We start from the raw sequence: 23168 nt of genomic DNA on the forward strand, positions 1-23168 counted from the left end.
GATGTTGGGCTCAGAATGAGTTTTCATATAAACACCAAAAATATAATCATGAACAAAAAAGTTGAAAGTTGGTTTTCATTAAATTAAAAACTTCTGTTGAGTGAAAGACAGTTATGAGAATGAAAAGACAAGCAATGGACTGGGAGAAAATTCTTTGTAAAACAAATGTCTGATAAAGGACTTACAGATAAAATATACAAAGAACTCTTAAAACTCAAGAATAACAAAACAACCCAATTTAGATGTGGCCACGAGATCTGAACAGATGCCTCACTAGAGAAGATAAACTCATGGTAAATAAGTATATGAAAAGTGGCTCAGTGTTGTATGTCATGAGGGTATTACAAATTTAAACAACCATGAGACATAACTACATATTCCTTAGAATGACTAAAATCCAGAACACTGACAGCTTCGAATGCTATCAAGAATGTGGGCAACAGGAGCTCTCTTTCATTGTTGGTGAAAATGCAAAATGATAACAGCTACTTTGTGTGTTTGTATGTTGGTTTTGTTTTAGAGAGAAAGAGTGTGAGTGGGGGTGGGGGAAAAGAGGCAGGGGAAAACAATCTGAAGCAAAGTCCACAATAAGTGCCAAGCCCAATGTGGTGCTTGATCTCATGACACTGAGATCATGACCTGAGCTGAAAGCAAGAGTCAGACACATAACTTGACAGAGCCATGGAGGTGCCCCATGTACAGGCAGTTTGGAAGACAGTTTGGTACTTTCTTATGAAACTAAACATAGTCCTACTGTATGATCCGAGAATTGTTCTCCTCGATATTTACCCAAATAAATTGAAGACTTTCGTTTATACAAAAACCTGCCCATAAATGTTTATGGGAAGTTTTGTTCATAATTGCCAAAACTTGAAAACAACTAAGATGTCCTTGTGAATGGATAAACATAAATGTGGTTCATCCATACAAAGGACTATTATTCAGCAATGAAAAACAAATTAGCTGCTGGGTGATGGAAAGACATGAAGGAACCCGAAAGGAGCCAGTTTGAAGAATTTACATACTTTATGATTTCAACTATATCACATTCTGGAAAAGGTAAATAGTGCAGTTAACGAAACAATCAGTGGTTGCCTGGATTTGGGGAGGGAGGAGGAATGGTTAGGTGGAGTGCAGGGCATTTTTAAGTAAATATAAATATATGCCACATCTTCTTTATCCATTCAACACTTGATGGACATTCAGGCTCTCTCCATAGTTTGGTTATTATTGATAATGCTGATGTAAACATTGGGGGCAGGTACCCCTTTGAATCTGTATTTTTGTATCCTTTGGGTAAATATACCTAGTAATGAATGCAATTGCTGGATCAAAGGTAGTTCTATTTTTAACTTTTGAGGAACCTCCAAATTATTCTCCAAAGTAGCTGCACCAGTTTGCATTTCCACCAATAGTACAAAAAGATTCCCTTTTCTCACCCTCACCAACACCTATTGTTTCTTGTGTTGCTAATTTTAGCCACTCTGAAAGGTGTGAGGTGGTATTTCATCATGGTTTTGATTTGTATTTCCCTGATGATGAGTGATGTTGAGCATCTTTTCATGTGTTCATTAACCATCTGGGTGTCTTCTTTGGAAAAGTATTTATTTGTGTCTTCTGCCTATTTCTTAACTGGATTATTTGGTTTTGGTTGAGTTTGGTAAGTGCTTTATAGATTTTGGATACTAACCCTTTATCAGGTATGTCGTTTGCAAATGTCTGCATATCTGCAAAAACAGGTCATTTTTGGTTCTCTTGGCTCTGTACCTATGAGTGGGATTTCTGGGTTATATGGTAACTCTATTTTGGACACATATAACCTGGCGTGAACTTGAAAGGTAACGTGGCAACTCTGTGTTAACTTTTTGAAGAAGTGCAAAACTGTTTTACAAAGCAGCTGTACTGCTTTGCATTCCCATCAGCAAGCTATGAGAATTCCAGATATCCTCAAATTTGAGTATATTTTCATATGGTTAAAAGTTATTTACATTACTTTTCTATCAACTGTCCATTTTCCTAATCCATTTTTATATAGTGCTGATGTCCACTTTTATATCGTAGTCTTTTTTAAAGTGTGATTTTAGAAACTATTTATATATTAGGTATATAATAGGCATATTGCAATTTTGCAAATATTTGTCATTTTATTTACCCTATCTTGTTTTTGACATGCCACTTTTTTTTTTAAAACTATGTTGTGGTCTTTTTAAAAAAATATTTTATTTATTTGACACAGAGAGAGAGAGATCACAACAAGCAGAGAGGCAGGCAGAGAGAGAGGGGAAATCAGGCTCTCTGCTGAGCAGAGATCCTTATGTGGGGCTGAGATCATGACCTGAGCTGAAGGCAGAGGTTTAACCTACTAAGCTACCCAGGCGCCCCTGTTGTGATCATTTTATCAAATTATGATTAGGAAATTTTTCCCCATTCCTAGTTTATAGAAGAAGTCACCCAACTTTTATTCTAATTATTTATATGGTTTCATTTGTATAAATATGGACACCTGATCCATTTGGAATTTGTCCAACTATATTATATGAGGAGTCAATGCAATGCAGTTTTATCTTTTTTTCTATATTTCTACCCATATGTTTATCAGTTTCATTTATTAAAAAGAGTTCATGTTTTTCCCACTGATTTGAGCTGCTAGCTTTATGGTGTACTAAATTTGCACTTATAATGGTGTTGTTTCTGGATATTTCTTTTCTGCTCCATTGATTCCATTGACATCTTATGAGTATGATAGTTTGAGTCTACTCTTACTACCTTAGAGATTTTTATTTTTCAAGGAATATGAAAATAAAAATAAATAAAAATAAAATTTACTTTCTTGTTATCTTACAGACTGGGAATCCAGGTGTGAGACCAAAAACCTATCCTCAAAGAGAGGAATTTATGAAATAGAATCATCTCAATGGGAGATAATAGAACAGCTTACAAGACATAAGTGTAAAAGTTTTCGAGATTATAGGGAATGCAAAGACCAGGTTGAAAGCCAATTAGGAAATAAAGAGGGACTTTTCAGGCAACTATTAATCACTTGTAAAGAAATTCCCAATTTTAGCCAGACCACATCCCTTACATTAAAACGAAGAATTCATTTTCCTGAGAAATTCTATGAATGTAAAGCATGCAGAAAATACTTTATCCATGGCTTTCAACTTACAGAACATCAGCAAGATCATTCAGATGAAAAATTCTATGAATGTAAAGAATGTGGAAAGGCCTTTATTCAGAGCTCAGAACTTATTTATCATCAGAGAGTTCATGTTAAGAAACCCTATAAATGTAAAGAATGTGGAAAAACCTTTATTTGTGCCTCACAGCTTACTTATCATCAAAGAGTTCATACTGGGGAGAAACCTTATAAATGTAAGGAGTGTGGGAAGGCCTTTATTCGTGGCTCTCATCTTACCCAGCATCAAAGAATTCATACTGGTGAAAGACCCTATGAATGTAATGAATGTGGGAAGGCCTTTTTTCGTGGATCTCAACTTACTTACCATCAGAGAGTTCATACTGCAGAGAAACCCTATCAATGTAAAGAGTGTGGAAAGGCCTTTATTCGTGGCTCCCAACTTACAGAACATCAGAGAATTCATACAGGTGAGAAACCCTATAAATGTAAGAAATGTGGGAAAGCCTTTAGTTATGGCTCACAGCTTACTCTACATCACAGACTTCATACTGGCGAAAAACCCTATAAGTGTAAAGATTGTGAGATGTCCTTTATTCGTGGCTCCCAACTTACTGAACATCAGAGGATTCATACAGGTAGGAAACCACATGAATGTAAGCAATGTGGAAAGGCCTTTAACTATGGCTCACAGCTTATTCGTCATCAGAGGATTCATACTGGTGAAAAACCCTATGAATGTCAAGAATGTGGGAAATCATTTATTCGTGGCTCACAACTTACCGAACATCAAAAAATTCACACTGGTGAAAAACCTTTTGAATGTAAGGAATGTGGGAAAGCCTTTATTCGTGGCTCACATCTTACTCAGCATCAGAGGATTCATACTGGTGAAAAACCCTATGAATGTAAAGAGTGTGGTAAGGCCTTTATTTATAGCTCACAATTGACTCAACATCAGAGAATTCATACAGGTGAGAATCCCTGTGAATGTAAGCAGTGTGGGAAGATCTTTATTTGTGCCTCACAACTTACTCTACATCAGATTTCTCACTCTGGTAGGAAACCATATGAATGTAAGGAATGTGGTAAAGCTTTTATTCGTGGCTCACAGCTAACTTACCATCAGAGAGTTCATACTGGTGAGAAGCCCTATGAGTGTAATGAATGTGGGAAAGCCTTTATTCGTGGTTCACATCTTACTCAGCACCAGAGAATTCATACTGGTGAGAAACCATACAAATGTAATGAATGTGGGAAGGCCTTTAATCGTGGCTCACAACTTACTCAACATCAGAAAATTCATTCTGGTGAAAAGCCTTATAAATGTAATGAATGTGGTAAGGACTTCAGACGTCACTCACACCTTACCCAACATCATAAACTTCATAATTGAGAAAATACAAATTTATTAAATCTTTTGTCTACTCATTGGTACTCAGTTTTGGAATATCAGATAATTACAGATTATGGAGGTAGGAATCTCTCTCTACTTTTACTTGTAGGTAACTATCAGAAAATTCAAACAAGGAAAGACTAGATTAATACAATGGAGAATCAGTTTCCATCATATTTCAGTCTTTGTTATATATTAGTGAATTCATGCAAGAGCAGAACCATAGAATGTAGGGTTTTCTTGTTTTGCATCATTCTCTTGTTTAGCATGATCTGAGCCCCACTATTTACTACATGTGTGTTCCTTTGGGAAAGTTAGTTAACCCCTGTTGCTTTAGTTTTTTTCATTTGTAAAACTATCATTCTCATTATAATGGTTTAAAAGACATAAATACATATAAAGGCTTAAAGCAGTGTATAATAAGTAGATTATACTTCATAAACAGTAGTTATTATTGAACTTTTATTTTTACTTACTATTTAAAAATTTTTTTTCCTTCTGGGCTCGAGTAATCTTTCTCTTTTTTTCAGTTGAAGTGTAGTTGACATACAATGTTATATTAGTTTCAGATACACACTGTAGTGATTGGACAGTTCTGCACCTTACTCAGTACTGACCACAATATCCTGGTTGCCATCTGTCTTTATACAACATTGTTACAATATTATTACTATGTTTTATTGAAACTATGCTGTACTTTTAGAGTACAATTTCTGGGTCTTAAATTCATGTTTCCTTTTATAAGAATTGGACAAGTTATTTTTGAAAGTGGCTTTACCATTTTATATTCACACTGGTAGCATATGACTTTCTCAGCCTTTGATGTTGTCATCACTTTTTGTTTTAGCCATTGTGATAGGTGTGTAATGATGTCTCTTCTTGATCTTAATTTGCATTCCTCTAATGGCCTAATGATCTTGAGTACCTTTTCATGTATGTGCTTGTCATCTCTCTATCCATTTTGGTGACATACCTGTGTCTTTTACTGATCTTTGAATTGTCTTATTTTTTATTGTTGGGTTTTGAAAGAGTATTTTCTATATTTTTGATGATACTAGTCCTTCACTGTGTGGTTGTAAATAATTTTCTTTTTTTTTTTTTAAGATTTTATTTATTCATTTGACAGACAGAGATCACAAGTAGGCAGAGAGGCAGGCAGAGACAGAGGAAGGGAAGCAGGCTGAGCAGAGAGCCCAATACGGGGCTCGATCCCAGGACCCTGAGATTGTGACCTGAGCCAAAAGCAGAGGCCTTAACCCACTGAGCCACCCTGGCACCCCAATATTTTTCTTGATGTGTAGCTTTTTTTTTTTTTCACCTTTTAGTTGGGTCTTTTGAAGAGCAAAAGTTTTCAACTTTGACAAGTTCTGCTTTATCAATTTTTTATAGGTTTTGCTTTGGTGTCAAATCTAAAGACTCCCTGCCTACCCAGATTCCAAAGACTTTAACTGTTTTTGCATAAATTTTTATTATTTTACATGTTTTATACATAAGTCTGTAATCTGTTTTGAGTTAATTTTTCATGTATGTTGTATGCTTTGGCTTAATGTTCTTAGTTTGTTTTGGCTAATGGATGTCCATTTTTACAAGCATCATTTGTTGAAAAGAGTGTCTTTCCTCCATTAAATTGCTTTTGTACTCTCTCAGAAATCTATTGAATATATTTGTGTATATCTTACTTCAAGTTTTTCTACTTCCATCCAATGATCTGTCTTTCCATCTGCCAATATCACACTGCTGTGATTACTGTCATTTTATAGCATGTCTTAATAGGATTTCTCCTACTTTATTCTTTTTCAAGCTGATTTACCTATTCTTAGTTTTTGCCATTTCAAATAAATACTAGAATAAGCTTACCTATATTTACAAAATCTTGCTGAGGTTTTAATAGGAATTCTGTTTAGAAATAATTTATATCTTTGGTAAGTCTTTTAATCCATTAATCTAGTATATCTTTCCATTTTTAGGTTATTGTTGTTAGTTTGTGTTCTCCAAAATATTCAAGTACCAACTCCCAGTACTTTTGAGTGTGATCTAATTTGGAAATAGGGTCTTTGCTGGTATATTCAAGTTAAGACAGAGATCATATTGGACTAGAGTGGGCACTGCTATAATGGCTGGTGTTCTGATAAGAAGAGGGAAATGTGGACACAAACTCACAGGGAAGGCCATGTGAAATCAGACAGATTGGAATGATGCATCTACAGGCCAAGGAACACCAAGAATTAGTAGTAACTGCTAGAAACTAGAGGGGAAAGAAAGGATCCAACCCCTGCCTTCAGATAAAACATGGCCCTGCCAATACCTTAATTTTTGACTTCTGTTCCCCAAAACTGTAGTAGATTTGTGCTGTTTGAAAACACAAAGCTTGTGGTAATTTGTGATGGCAGCCCTAGGAAATTGACATCATCTTAAAACTTTTTATTGGGATTTGTAATTTTTGGCATACAGATCTTATACATGATTTGTAAGTATATATACTTAAATATCTCACTTTCTTTGGAAAAGTTCTAAGTAGTGTTATGTTTTTAAATCCAATTTTTACCTGTTCATCATTAGTATATACAAACTATAAAAATATATATCTGTATGTTGATCTGGTAATCTGTGACCTTGCTGCAGAACTCACCAATTCATTCTGAAAGGCTTTGTTTCATATTTTAGCAAATTCCTTGGGGTTTTCTACATAGATAATCATGTCATCTATGGACAGTGACAGTTTTATATTTTCCTTTCTAGTCTGTGTCTTTTTGTCTGTGTCTTTTCTGTCTTTCGTTTGCATTATTATGCTGGCTGTAACTGTTAGTGCTATGTTGAATAACACAGACAAGAGCAGACATCCATGTTTTTCCAAATCTTGGGGGGAAATATTCAATCTTTCACCATGAAGTACAATGTAAGCTGTTGGCTTTATGTAGATGTTCTTTTTTAAACTGAAGTTCCCCTCTGCTCCTAACTTTCTAATTTTTATTTTTTTAAATAATTTTTTTATTATGTTAGTCACCATACAGTACATCATTTGTTTTTGATGTAGTGTTCCATGATTCATTGTTTGCATATAACACCCAGTGCTCCATGCAATACATGCCCTCCTTAATACCCATCACTGGGCTCACCCATCTCCCTACCCCCCTCCCCTCTAAAACCCTCAGTTTGTTTCTCCGAGTTTATAGTCTCTCATTGTTTGTCACCCCCTCTGATCCCCCCTTTTCATTTTTCCCTTCCTTCTCCTAATATCCTCCATGATATTCCTTGTGCTATTCCACAAATAAGTGAAACCATATCATAATTGTCTTTCTCTGTTTGACTTATTTCATTTACAATAATCTCCAGTTCCACCCATGTTGATGCAAAAGTTGGGTATTCATCCTTTCTGATGGCTGAGTGATATTCCATTATATATATGGACCACATCTTCTTTATCCATTTGTCTGTTGAAGGGCATCTTGGCTCCTTCAACAGTTTAGCTTTTTTTAAAAATAACGAATGCATATTGGATTTTATTCAGATATATGATATGAATATATGACTTTTTTCTTCAACCTGTTTATATGGTGGATTACATGGATTGATTTTTTAATGTAAAACCAGTCCTCACATAACTAATAAATTTCACATAGTCATGTCATATAATTTCTTGTTGGAATTGATATACTAACATTTTGTTGGAGATTTTTCTTAGATTATGAAAAATAATAATTCTGTCATATTATTTTTTTCCTTTCTTCCTTCCTCTCTCTCTCCCCCCTAGTCTTTGTCTAATTTTATATTGTATAATATTGGCTTAATAGAATGAGTTGGGAGGTGTTTCTTTTCTGTTTTCTGAAAGAAGTTGTATAAAATTTGTGTTCATTTTTCAGTTTGTGAAAATTTGCAAGTGAATCCTTTTGGGCCTGAGGATTTTTAGGGAGCTTTACAATTATAAATTCAGTTTCTTTAATGGTTATTCATTTATATGGCTACTTAGGTTATCTGTTTCATCATAGTTGAGATATAGTAGCTTGTGGTTTTTGAGAAACTTAGGCTAAATAGTCTTAAACACTTAAGATTTTCTTTCCAGCCTCTTCCCTCAATAAAATTTTTGACGCACATTCCCTTATAATGATAGACATATCATTATAAGAATACAAGAATGGTGTCAAATTAAACAAAAATAAAAAAATTAAAGACCAGATTCCCTTATAATGATAGATATAAATATTCTAAATAAAATATAAATAATATCTACCAATTAAAAGAATACAAAGGAATGCCATTCTTCAGGAATGTCCAAGATTTAATCTGTTATAGATTAATTAGATTTCAAAAGTCTACAATATATATATATATATATATATATATATATATATATTTAGATTTTATTTATTTAAAAAAATTTTTTTTAATTTTCAGCATAAATAATATAAAGTATTCATTATTTTTTCACCACACCAGGTGCTCCATGCAATCCGTGCCCTCTATAATACCCACCACCTGGTACCCCAACCTCCTGCCCTGCCCCCTCCACTTCAAACCCCTCAGATTGTTTTTCAGAGTCCATAGTCTTAGAGATCACAAATAGACAGGCAGGCAGAGAGAGAGAAGCAGGCTCCCTGCTGAGCAGAGAGCCTGATGCGGGGCTTGATCCCAGGGCTCTGGGATCATGACCTGAGCTGAAGGCAGAGGCTTTAACCCACTGAGCCACCCAGGCACCCCTACAAATTATATTTGTAAGAGATGATTATGATGGAAAAATGATCTGATACAGCCTCAAGTTATTTTAATTCTCCCAGTGAATGGTTTTGAAATATGTGTTTTTCAGTGTTCTAAAAACAGATTACATGACCATGTGTACAAAATTTAAGTTAAAAAATTCATACAGTATTAATACCTGCAAAAGCTCTTTGAAAACACATTTTGGGGCGCCTGGGTGGCTCAGTTGGTTAAGCAACTGCCTTCGACTCAGGTCACAGTCCCGGAATCCCGGGATCGAGTCCCGCATCAGGCTTCCAGCTCCATGGGGAGTCTGCTTCTCCCTCTGACCTTCTTGCCTCTCATGCTCTCTCTCACTCTCTCTCAAATAAATAAATAAAATCTTAAAAAAAAAAAAAAGAAAACACATTTTGGCTGAATGATTAGTAGTTGAGTTTTAAAATTAATATTTGCCTTAAAACCAATGTACTAGCATAGGATCAACTTCTGGCATTCAGAAAATCTCAATTTAATTTTATGATACATTGTTAAATGATTTCAGGGAATTTTTTTTCATCATGAAATTTTGAGGTTCTTTGATATTTTGCTTTTAGTTATTTCTTACAATATAAGAATTTGCAAATAGGACTTATTGTTGAGATAATAGCCAAGGTAAAATTAAAATAACCTTTTTTATTTTTTTAGATGTTCAAATTATCAGTGCTAGCATCCCAATAGTTCTACAAAGATTTTAATTATGATCTAATTTTTTAAATTTCCTTTTTGTTATTTGAATTATGAATTCATTGATTCTGTAAAGGTATGAAGTTCCTCCTAAAGTCATCTATTTTTTTTAAAGGATTTTATTTTTATTTATTTGTCAGAGAGAGAGAGAGAGAGAGAGAGAGCACACAGGCAGGCAGAGTGGCAGGCAGAGGCAGAGGGAGAAGCAGGCTCCCTGCTGAGCAAGGAGCCTGATGTGGGACTCGATCCCAGGATGTTGGGATCATGACCCAAGCTGAAGGCAGCCGCTTAACTGACTGAGCCACCCAGGCATCCCTAAAGTCATCTATTGAAGATACATTCTCCTAATATTTTTATTGTTATGTGTCTTATTGTTTAACAAATTTTAGGAGCACTTAGGTGGCTCAATTGTTAAGCGTCTGCCTTTGATCCCAGCATCCTGGGGTCAAGCCCCACAGGGTTGGGCTCCCTGCTCAGCGAAGCCTGCTTCTGCCTTTCCCATTCCTCCTGCTTGTGTTTCCTCTCTTGCTGTCTATCTGTCTCTCTGTCAAATAAATAAAATCTTAAAAAAGTTTTTTTTAAACTATTGATACTCACAACTTAAATACATTGTTTATGTGCAACTTGCCAAATTAAGAGTTCAAAGGTTAGTCATTACATACCAAATAAATATTAGAGAACCATAATTCATGAGTATTTAACAGTATTGCTGTGGAGTCACAACAGCTCTCATTGTTACCAATATCACCAGTCTATTTTGCTCAGGTTTTATAATTTATTACATCATAAATAAACCTTTCACTACTCAATGGATTGCATGATTGTCACATACAAAAAATATATTTTTTTAAAGATTTATTTGACAGAGAGATCACAAGTAGGCAGAGAGGCAGGCAGAGAGAGAAGGGGAAGCAGGTTCCCTGCTGAGCAGAGAGCCTGATGCAGGGCTCCATCTCAGGATCCTGAGATCATGACCTGAGCTGAAGGCAGAGGCTTAACCCACTGAGCCACCCAGTTGCCCTTGTTTTTATAATGATGTAACAGTACCTTGTGCTACCTTAAAATTACTTGTTTTGAATTCTTTTCCTTAGGACCATATCTCTGTGTTGAATTCTACAGATAATATGTTAGCCTAAAATTTCCTGTAGTACTTTTTAAGTAATATGATTCAGATGATATTAGAAAAAAAGATTCTGGGGGCGCCTGGCGTCTGCTTTCTGCTTGGGTCCTGATCCTGGAGTCCTGGGATTGAGGCCTGCAACGGGCTCCCTGCTCTTCAGGAGGCCTGCTTCTCCCTCTCCCACTCCTCTTGCCTGTGTTCCCTCTCTGTGTCTCTGTCAAATAAATAAATCTTAAGGAAAAAAAAAAAAAGATTCTGTGGTCAAACCAGCTTGTAAATGGTGGCATATTTACATGACTTTTTGGAGCAATAAGTTCATTTTATTTTATCAGGGCTATAATAAATATTTTAGGAAAGGTATTTCTCGAAACTTTAACCCCTCATATGCCAGACTTACTTGACCATGAATCCCTTCTTATAATGTCTATTAATATCTTTTGCATATGAACTATTTTTGTAAATGCTGCTCTAGCTACAAAAAATAACCACAGAGGTGGAAACTCTATAGACATTATAGCTGGAGGCCAACTGAGTTTATGAAAGGACAAGTTGCTTCCTCTAAACCAATCCCATTCTTTTTCTACAGATAGGACCCTTGTCCTCTTAAAAAAGGGAAATTCCTCTGTGTAACAGTCTTCCTTCACAGTCCCTTCTTACTCTTCCCTCTACCCCAATTCTTAGTTCAACTTAATGAGATATTAAAAACAAACACAAAAACAAAACAGGTTTGTGAAATCGTAAAGGCCTGATAATGAAATAAATGTCTTTATCATTGATATAGTTAGGCCATAAATAAAGTTCTAGAATTGGAGATTCTTTTCTAAGATGAATTTTATAACAAATACAAGAATAAAGATTGTCAAATGGGCCATTACGTCATTACTTTTTGCTCTACTTCTAACAGTGTTTTCCTTATTCTCAAAAGAAAAGTTAGAAATTAAGTGTATTTTTATGTAGCTTTTTTTCATATTTGAATTACCCTTCTGAAATTACATAATGAATTTCCTGCAAAACAGGAAATTATATCAAATATACATATAATCTAGCTTCCTGGGGCACCTGGGTGGCGCAGTTAAGACTCTGCCCACTGTCCTGGGATCAAGCCCCATGTTCCTCGGGCTCCCTTCTCACTGTGGAGTCTGCTTATCTCTTTCCCTCTGTCCCTTGCTTGTATTCTCTCTCTTAAATAAATAAAACCTTAAAAAAAAAAAAAAAAGAAAATCTGACTTCTTAAGTCAGTACTTTTGTAGCTTTTGAGTACTTGAGTACTTTTTGAGTACTTTTGAAGATTTTTGTTTAAATGTACATTTTTATGTTTGTACATGTTTATACATGTTTTTTTTCCTTGGTTGTGAATATTTATATATTTAAACAGGGTCACTGTATGGACATCAGTCTGCAACTTTCCTGCAACATACATAATGGACATCTTTCCAGGTACATATAAATCTAACTTACTCATTTTAGTGTTATTAGCTGCAGAATACTACATATGGAGAGGTATTAAATGTTCAAGTTGTTTCTCTGTTGAACATTCATGTTATTTTGCCTTCCTTGCTATTTCAAACAATTGTCCATAAATACCATTAAACATAAATACTTGTATAGGTATGTTTTTATTTCTGTAAGATAGATTCTTACATCAGGTTTGTGGAACAAAAATAGTGTATTTTTAAAGAATATTTTATTCATTTGAGAGAGAGAGAGAGAGAAGGGAAGGGGCAGAGAATCCTCAAGCCGACTCCCCACTGAACCAGGAGCCTGAGGCGGGCCTCATTCCAGGACCCTGAGGTCATGACTTGAACCAAAATCAAGAGTTGGATATTTAGCTGACTGAGCCACCCACACACCCTTTTATTTATTGTTTTATTGTAATAGTAACATTACTTTCCAGATAAAGCACATTCAGTCCCATCAACAGTGCATCAACAGAAATGCACATTTTCCTACAATTTAATAGTACTTGGTGCTCTTTGTCAATCTAATGAGAAATATGCCATTGCTTTAATCCGAATTTATTTAAATATTGGATAGACTGAGCATGCTTTCATTTGCTTATTGGCCATTTGAATTTTTTGTAAATTACCTGTCAATAGTGTACAATTTCTAGTATTTTTCATTAATTTTTAGAATTCTTTTGTGTTTATGGCTATTTATCATGTGGGTTACAAAAACAATTTATGGTCTATCTAGTATTTTAATATACCCTTTGTTTTGTACTTTTATAGAATCAAATATCTCCATAGAACGTTTCCTACATAAGATTATTCACATTTCCCTAAATATCTTTTTTTTTTGTATTTTAAGTCTTTTCTAGCTAAATTTTCCCACCAACTTTTTGTATTGGAAATTTCTAAAAATCACAGAAAAGCTAAAATAATAGTGAAACATCCATCACATCCAAGACTGACTTAGTTAACATCTGACACACTTTATTTTTATTAACATTTCACTCCTAATTACTTCATGCATAACCTAAAAATGAGATTGTCTTAATTTTAATAGCATGGCATTAGAAAATTAAAAATAATTCCATAATTTCCCAAAGTATCTCAAAAACTGGCTTAGGGACGCCTGGGTAGCTCATTCGGTTAACCGTCCGCCTTTTGCTCAGGTCATAATCCCAGGGTCCCGGAACCCAGTCCCACATTGGGCTCCCTGCTCAGTAGGGAGCCTGCTTTTCCCTCTGCCTGCTACTCCCCCTGCTTGTGCTCTCTCTCTCTCTCTCATTCTTTCTCTGACAAATGGATCTTTAGGAAAAAAAGATCCAGCAGGGGCCACTGTGCAGACCAGACTTTGCTCGCTTGTGCATCTTGCTCTACTTCTCTGCGGCCATGTCTAACAAACCCAGTAATAGTGGAGATTGAGAAATTCAGTAAGTTGAAATTGGAAAAAGACAAAAATACAAGAGAATAATCCACTACCTTCAAAAGAAATGATTGAACAGGAGAAGCAAGCAGGTAAATTGTAATGAGGCATTGCCACTTATACGCACTGTATATTCCACAAGCATTACCTTTTTCACTTCTTTTAGCTGTTCAACTTTATAAGATGCACAGAGGTTGGATCAAGTTTAAATGACTGTGCTGCCCCTTTTCACATCAAAGAATTACTGACAATGAAGGTGCCTGCCTCTCCCATCTGCCAGTCTGGCTGGCAGGGAAGAAAAAGAACTTGCATGTTAATGCAGGAAGAAGCTGGGTGGGATGACAGTGAAATCGAGAGTTTAAACAAAGCTGGTCCATGGTGTCCTGTAAGCTGTAAAATGCAATTTAATCAGAGTGCCATTTTTTTGTTTGTTCAAATGATTTTAATTATTGGAATGCACAATTTTTAAAATCTGCAATAAAAATTTTAAAACCTTTTAAAAAACTTGGCTTATAAAATGTTTTTCTAAATAAGAATCTGATCAAGGCCCTCATCTTATAATCTTTTAACTGAGAACAGTCACCACCATCACTTTCTTGTAACTTGTTTGATACTCCCATTTTTAGAATCTAGCCTTGTTAGAATGTCAGACTTTTAGGATCTGTTTCCTTATGAATAAATACAGAAGTAGTAGTTTTGGTAATAATATGATGATATGTACTTACTATAGCAAAAGGTATACTCTGCATAACATAAAGCATTAAATATGTCATTATATAAGTAAAATATGTTGTCCTGGTATTACTACTGGTATTGCTGAATTTGTTCACCAATTAAGGTAGTTACTAGGCTTTTCCATTATAAACACAATTTTTAACTTTCTAATTAGTATACAATGAATGGGATGGATAAACTCTTCTGAACAGTTCAAAAAATTTGACAAGGCACTCATGTATTATGTAGAAAGAATACATGTTAACATGTCTTTGCTTTGTATTTTTATAGTAACTATATGAAACATTAACGATAAATGTTAAAGACCCATTGTTTCTCAATCCTATCCCTGTTGTAGATTTAGTGTGTATAATTCAGCCCATATACTTATTTACTTAAGATTTTATTGAGAGTGAGCACACATTAGCAGGGGGTAGGGGCAAAGGGGAGAAGGAGAAGCAGACTCTCATTGAGTAGGGAGCCCAAGACAGGTCTCAATCTCAGGACCCTGAGATCATGACCTGAGGCAGACCACTAACTGACTGAGCTACCCAGGAGCCCCTCTAAGTGGCTTTTTTTTTCCCCCCCCATAGACCTAGGGCCACATCTGGTCCTTGGGAAACATTCATGCATTCTTGTTCTGGATACACTTTGAGATTGTTGGCTGATAGAAGAGCAGCACTAGTTCAAGCACTCTCATGATACTTAGATTTCTCCAGGAAGTTAAGACAGCAATCCACTTTGTTCCCAGATTGTAGCAATCATACTGCCCCCTCCCAATAAGCATGAGAGATGGGCAGGCATTCTCTTCTCTCCTGGAAGATGTAAGACTCAGCACACAGAGTTTTCCCAAATTCTTTCCTCATCTCCACAACTTGATGTTTTGAATGTACTGAATATGGTATATGGGAGTTTCATAGCTTATTTTTGGCAACTTCCTTTTTGAATCCTATCAGGTGCTCTATTTTAGAACTTTTTTTTTTTAATATTTTATCTATTTGACAGAGAGCGAGAGGGAACACAAACCTCGGGAGTGGGAGAGGGAGAAGCAGGCTCCCCACCAAGCAGAGAGCCCAATGTGGGTCTTGATCCTATGACCCTGGGATCATGACCTATGCCGAAGGCAGACACCTAACAACTGAGCCATCCAAGCGCCCCAACTTTTAAAATCTTGTATCTCTTAAATTCTGAAGACTTAGAGTTTCAGCTAACATTTTTCCCTTAGTATCTTATTTAGCATCTTATTTTTCTTTAGTATCTTGTTAGATACCTTCTTACCCATAGGTATTCAGTATCTACCACACTCAGGTTCAGAAATGTGTTTCTACTTCTTCTCTACCACAAATGCTACAGTTAATATCCCTGTTGATGTCTTCTGGCTCATATGTGGAGAAGTGTCCTCTTGCATAGCGGAGAAGTAGGATAACTTTGTATGTATGTTTCTAACTGTGCCCATGAAAATTGTTTATTCTCCCCTGAGACTGATTAGCTTTATATATGAAAGACAAGATAAACTATGTAATGAATTTTTTAAAATTTATATACTAATTTGTTTTTCCTTTGAAAGATTCAAATTTAAAGCTTAATTCGAAATTATTTCTTCTGTATATTCTAATTGCAGTTTTCTCTTCGTCTTACTAATTTATATTTTTTCCTGACTGATTTCTATCCACTTAAAGAGTTTTTCATCTTATTGTTGAGATTATTGACCTGCTCTCAAGGTCCTTGGATCAAGTACTGCATCGGGATCTGTGCTGGGTGTGGGGTCTTTTGGAGATTCTCCCTCCCCCTTGCTCATGCTCATTCTAACAAAGAAACTCTTAAAAAAAAAAAAAAAGGCCATAGAGGCTGGATTGAAGGGGTTTCCATGTGCCAAATCTGAGACAAACCTAATAGTAATATAAACTTTGAATGAAATAGATGACATGTCCATGTTGATACAAATTAATCAACTGAAATTTTGCTGAAGGATGGGATGTTTATATCGTCTCAGAATATCTCCTCCCATAAAATCCTTAATAATTACAAAGGGGAACATCTTATTGTTGAAAAACATTACCTATCTGCAGTGTGGAGTAAAACAGTAGAAACAAACAAAAAAAACCAACAAACCCCACATGATTTAAACTCACTTTGGACTTAATCATTTCTTCCTGGGAGAGCGTAGCAACCTGAAATGGCCAAGGTGGGTGATGGGTGAAAAGAAGCAGTGAAAAATCAAGCTTACTTAGTAGCTCCAGACAAGTAACACTAGAAATCTCCAAATAAATAAGGTCAAGTACCCTGTGGGAGAAAAATCTTAAGTTTCATCAAAAGCCAAGAATAGCCACAGTTTGGAGGCACTAATATATACAAGCATGACTGACAAAAACCTATGGAGCTTCATTGTGAATTTTAAAAACAATTTTAAGATTAGAAGTATAATTCATAAGTATTCAAGGTATTTTTAAAGAACACCCTACACTTTTTCTTTTTTTAAGGATTTTATTTATTTATTTATTTGGCAGAGACATAGTGGGAGAGAGAACCCAAGCAGGGGGAGTGGGAAAGGGAGAAGTAGGCTTCCGCTGAGCAGGAAGCCTGATGCAGGGCTCGATCCCAGGACTCTGGGATCCCAACCTGAGCTGAAGGCAGACGCTTAACAACTGACCCACCCAGGCGCCCCCATACTTTTTTTTCTCATCCAATCTCAAACTTAGAGAAAAGTTGCAAATTTGGTGCAAAGAACTTTTCCCCCCTGAACCATATGAAAGTAAATTGCTGACTTAATGCCACATTACCCTGAAGGTGCTGGGTATTTCCTACAAACAAAGACATGTCCCAAAATATAGAATCATGTATACATATAACCGAAATACAGAATCAGAATCAAGAAGTTAACATTAAAGGGCACCTGGGTGGCTCAGTTGGTTAAATGTCTGCCTTTAGTTTAGGTCATGATCCTGAGGTCCTGGTATCAAGCCCTGAGTCGGGCTCCTGGCTCAGCCAGGAGTCTGCTTCTCTGTCCCCCTCTGCCCCTCTCCCCTGCTCATGCAAATCTTAAAAAAAGAAATTTATCGCCCTCGCCCCGCAAGGACGACAAGAACCCTGGTTCGGATGCATCTTCTCCCTTCTCTCTCTGCAAGTCTACACACTTATATACGCTTACATGACCAATCAGCGAACAGGGTACAGGAGGGAGCGAATCAAGCTGCGCACCTAAACGAACAACTTCGCTAGCAACCAATGCTGTTTACTTCCTCTTTGGGCGTTCCGCTTAGTCTCACGAGGCAATCCTAAGCTGGCAACTAGCCAGGCGCCATCTTTTAATGGCGGAGGCCGCCCCGGCCAGGGGCCTGCCTCCTACATCTCCCCCTTTTTTCTTTTATGGCAGGGATCGTGCCTGTCTTAGGTTGTCAGTGGCGGGGAATATCCTTACCCGTCATCAGACGGCAGATATCAATGATCTGCGTCCTGTCTTAGGTTGGTATATTTCCCCCACCAATCTTACCCGTCGTTGACTACCGATCCAGCATACTTAGCCACACCTGGGGGGATGTTCCAGCCTCGATGGCTAACAAGGCCTGCACCATGGCTTGCTATTGCCTATGTTGCTGTCGCCTCCAAATACTAGCAGAATCAGGCCCACTACGAGGATTATCATCAGATCAATTATGCTAGCCCATTGTTTCGTAAAGGTTAACACATCTTGCAATGTTTTGATTATCTCTGGGAGGGTTGCAAGCTCACCTCTGTTGTTAATTATCCTTGTTATTCCCAGTACCAGGTGCTGGTTATTTATCCTTGTTATTCCTAGTACCAGGTGCTAAGTATAGTTTTGGAATTCTGCGGACTAATTCCCCCGCAAGTATTGGGAGAGCTGTCGGGAGACATTCTGTAAGTCACTCATATTAGTATAGGCTATGGGAGTTACACAAATTGCCAGGAAGGGTACTATACATCCCAGTCCCAATAGGGCCCCCCATATGTCCACTTGTTCTTGAACCAAATCCACTCTCTGGTTGACTATCAGGATTCCTGCTTGCAGATGTGCATTGATCTGAATCTGTGTTTGAAGGGCAGCCGCCGTTCCTTCTGCAAGGCTGTTCACAGCTTCCGCAGTGGGTATAGTTGCAGCAAGCGAGACTGCTGCTGCCGTGGCAGCTGCTGTAGATATAGCCAATGCTGTCACAACCGCGGCTGTGATACCAAAATCTCTCTTCTTTCTGGATAGCACCACCGGTAACTTGTCCTCTGGAATGGAAACTGGGATAGGAATATGGGTAGGGATACGCATAATCACAGCCAGCTAATTCTGACATGTGTGACATCCATATGCCATATATGATTAGGTAACAAACCCTTAGGATTAACCCCCAAGGACGGTGCAGGTAGTAAGATCACGCTACAGACTTGTAAAATCCCGGCTCTAAGGCCACCCCGCTTCTTATTGCGGACTTGTACAAGTTAATCCCGGCTCAAGGCCGCCCCGCTTCTTATTGCGGACTCATTAAATCCCGGCTCTAAGGCCGCCCCGCTTCTTATTGCGGACTTGTACAAGTTTAAATCCCGGCTCAAGGCCGCCCCGCTTCTTATTGCGGACTTGTACAAGTTTAAATCCCGGCTCAAGGCCGCCCCGCTTCTTATTGCGGACTTGTACAAGTTTAAATCCCGGCTCAAGGCCGCCCCGCTTCTTATTGCGGACTTGTACAAGTTTAAATCCCGGCTCAAGGCCGCCCCGCTTCTTATTGCGGACTTGTACAAGTTTAAATCCCGGCTCAAGGCCGCCCCGCTTCTTATTGCGGACTTGTACAAGTTTAAATCCCACCACCTTTGTCGTGGTTTTATCCCGCTTACCTGCGGACTTCTCCCTTGCAAGGTTTTCCTATTTTTACTCCCCGCTTTACCGCGGAATTCCCACTTTTGAAGGTGGCTAATGTCCCTGCTTACCTGCGGACCTTTACTCCCCACTTTCCTGCGGATTACCTTACAAGATTCCTTTATTTATTTCCCGGGTTTCGGCACCATTTATCGCCCTCGCCCCGCAAGGACGACAAGAACCCTGGTTCGGATGCATCTTCTCCCTTCTCTCTCTGCAAGTCTACACACTTATATACGCTTACATGACCAATCAGCGAACAGGGTACAGGAGGGAGCGAATCAAGCTGCGCACCTAAACGAACAACTTCGCTAGCAACCAATGCTGTTTACTTCCTCTTTGGGCGTTCCGCTTAGTCTCACGAGGCAATCCTAAGCTGGCAACTAGCCAGGCGCCATCTTTTAATGGCGGAGGCCGCCCCGGCCAGGGGCCTGCCTCCTACAGAAATTAACATTAATACATTAGATCCCATCCAGGTTTTACCAAGTGTGCCAATGTCATTTGCACTAAAGAATCCAGTTCAGAATCACACACAGTGTTGAAATGTCATGTCTCTTTAATCTCCTTTAGTCTGAAAGTTTTTGTCTTGCTTTGACTTTTATAATCTTGACACTTTTGATGATTGTAAGTCAGTCTTTGGAAAATGTCTCCAGTTTGGTTTTCTTTGATGTTTCTGCATAAGCAGGTTATGCATTTTGGAAGGTTGCCAACAGAACTGATGGTGTGTTCTTCTCAGGGCATATCAGGAGGCACATGATGACCCATTACTGGTGCTATTCTTTTAATCAGTTAATAAGGCATATCTGCCAGCCTTCTCCACTGTAAAATTAGTCTTTTCCCCTTTGTAATTATTAAGGATTTTATGGGAGGAGATATTCTGAGACGATATAAACATCCCATCCTTCAGCAAAATTTCAGTTGATTAATTTGTATCAACATGGACATGTCATCTATTTCATTCAAAGTTTATATTACTATTAGGTTTGTCTCAGATTTGGCACATGGAAACCCCTTCAATCCAGCCTCTATGGCCTTTTTTTTTTTTTAAGAGTTTCTTTGTTAGAATGAGCATGAGCAAGGGGGAGGGAGAATCTCCAAAAGACCCCACACCCAGCACAGATCCCGATGCAGTGCTTGATCCAAGGACCTTGAGAGCAGACCTTAGCTGAAATCAAGTCAGATGCTTCTTTTTTTTTTTTCAATTTTCTTTCTTTCTTTTAGATTTTATTTATTTGACAGTGAGAGAGGGAACAAGCAGGGAGAGTGGGAGAGGGAGACGCTGGCCTCCCGCCAAGCAGGCAGCCCACATGGGCTCGATCCCAGAACCCCGAGATCATGACCTAAGCCAAAGGCAGATGCTTAACAACTGAGCCACCCAGGCGCCCCAAGAGTCAGATACTTAACCAAATAAGCCACCCAGGTGACCCTCTGTAGCCTTTTAATAACCAGTCCCTATCATTCCTGATAAGTGAATGTGTCCTCACTTTAACATAAAAGATGTTCTAGGTTTCTATTTGCTCTGCCCTAAGACTGAAATCAATCATTTCTTGAAAGAGCCCTGGTTTCTATTAATGAGTATTTGGAGGCCATGATCTGGGTGCCAGCATGCTTATTGCTACTGCAGTGCCACTGTTCCCAGGCCCTCTAAGTGGACAAAGCCAATGAATATAAATACACACACAGAGTGCATACACATATTTATATCTATACTTATTTTTATATCTATATATAATGAAAATAAGTTTGCATGAGTATAATTCTAATCTAAAATCACTGAGTTCATTCTAGTTGTATCCCTTTTCATCTGTGTAACTCCCTTCGCTGATGGAAGAAATGTTCATTTTATTATCCTTAAATATATAGTTATGTGTATATAAAATATATTTGATTAATCTTCCTGGAGATAATCAATATCTCATTGCCACTGCCATACTCTCCCTGGACAGATACTCTTCACCATGCTCAGGCCCTCACACAGTTCTGTACGGCCATCATGGCTTTACTGAGGTGTATGCCTACCATGCTCAGTTCTGCCAAATGGCTTTAGGATTAAATTGTTAGGAAGAAAAAGAAAAGTAAAGATTCTTTCCCATCTAGGTCAGAGGGATGTGATGTGAAAGGGACGAAACCCACTGTCGCTGGCTTTAAAGATGGAGGGAGGGGGCTATGAGCTAAGGTATATGGCAGCCTCTAGGCTGGTGACAGTTCTCAGCTTATAGCGAACAAATGAAGAGCTCAGATCTACAGATATAAGTAACTAAATTTTGCCAGTAACCCAAATAAGCAGGAAACAGATTCTCCCCAAAGCCTCCAGAAAATAATACAGCTCTGCTAATAATTTGATTTTAGTGTGGTGAGACCCATTCTGGACTTGTGACCTATGGAACTCTTAAGATAATAAATTTGTGGGTTTTTTTTTCCCCAAGTCACAAAATTTGTGGGAATTGGTCACAGCAGCAGGGGAAGACTAATATAATGGTCATTTAATTTTCAACGAAGTTCCAAAGACTTCTACTGTTGAAAATACCATTTGTAAAAAAAAATTTGGTATCTATATAGGAAACAAACAACAACAACAAAAGAATCTCAACCCCTACCTGACACCATGAACAAAAATTATTTCAAAGTAAGTCCTACTCCTGGGGCGCCTGGGTGGCTCAGTGGGTTAAAGCCTCTGCCTTCGGCTCAGGTCATGATCCCAGTGTCCTGGGATCAAGCCCTGCATCAGGCTCTCTACTCAGCAGGGAGCCTGCTTCCTCCTTTCTCTCTGCCTGCCTCTCTGCCTACTTGTGATCTCTGTCTGTCAAATAAATAAATAAAATCTTAAAAAAAATTAAAAAAAATAAATCCTACTCCTAATATAAAAAACTGCCATTACAAAGCTTTCAGGAAAAAACATAGGCAACTCTAAATATTTTTCAAACTTGGCAGCAGACAAGTTTCTTAAGTCACAGCAGTAACTAGAAAAGAAACTAGTAAGTTAAACTTTATTTAAAAAGGCTTTTGCTCATCAGAAGACACTATTAAAAAATGACTAGGAAATCCAAATGCTAGGAAAAATATTCACCAAGCATTTGTCTGACAGAGGACTGATGTCTAGGATATATTAGAATTTACATAACTCAACAATGAAAATACGATCAATTAAAAATGGACAGAAAATTTGAGCAGAGGAAATGTTCAAATGGCTAATAAGCGCAAAAAAGTGGTCAACATCAGTAGTCATTAGGGAAATGCCAATTAAAACCACTATGACACATTATAGAACACCATCTGGATATGAGATACATATCCAGAATGACAGCACTAAATGTTGGAGAAAATGTAGGGAAACAAACTCTCATACATTGTTGCTGGGAGTGTAAAATGATACAACTATTCTGGATAAAGTTCTGGCAGAAACTTATAAAACTGAACTTATACCTATATACCATGTCCAAACAATTCTTCTCCTAGTTGTTTATCCAAAAGATATGAAAAAATACCTTCATAAAAGACACATCCAAGAATGTTTATAACTGCATTATAATAGCAAAACACCTGGAAATATCCCAGAAGCCCATCAAGAGGAGAACGGATAAAGAAACTCTGTAATAAGAACTATTTAGATATATAGTAAATACACAAACATACCACAACATGGATGAATTTTAGCAATGTT

General features: G+C 37.4%; 1 protein-coding gene across 7 annotated transcripts in view; it reads left to right on the plus strand.

The window, feature by feature from the left end:
• LOC309852414 (uncharacterized protein) overlaps positions 1-16185 on the plus strand; it is a 42049-nt gene extending 25864 nt beyond the window's left edge. For 5 of the 7 annotated variants that reach the window (XM_082708996.1, XM_082709000.1, XM_082709002.1 and 2 more), the window contains 3 exons: positions 2845-4110; positions 12443-12504; positions 13824-14439. In XM_082708996.1, coding sequence (XP_082565122.1) covers positions 2845-4110; positions 12443-12489 — 1313 coding nt within the window. In that variant the 3' untranslated portion in view covers positions 12490-12504; positions 13824-14439. Of the gene's footprint in view, positions 1-2844; positions 4111-12442; positions 12505-13823; positions 14440-15654 lie in introns of those variants that run through there. The other 2 variants (XM_082708998.1, XM_082708997.1) reach the window with 2 other exon arrangements.
• The last annotated feature ends 6983 nt before the right edge of the window (positions 16186-23168 follow it).

The sequence above is a fragment of the Mustela nivalis genome (genome assembly GCF_964662115.1).
Source record: "Mustela nivalis genome assembly, chromosome: 18".
Classification (NCBI taxonomy): Eukaryota; Metazoa; Chordata; class Mammalia; order Carnivora; family Mustelidae; genus Mustela; species Mustela nivalis.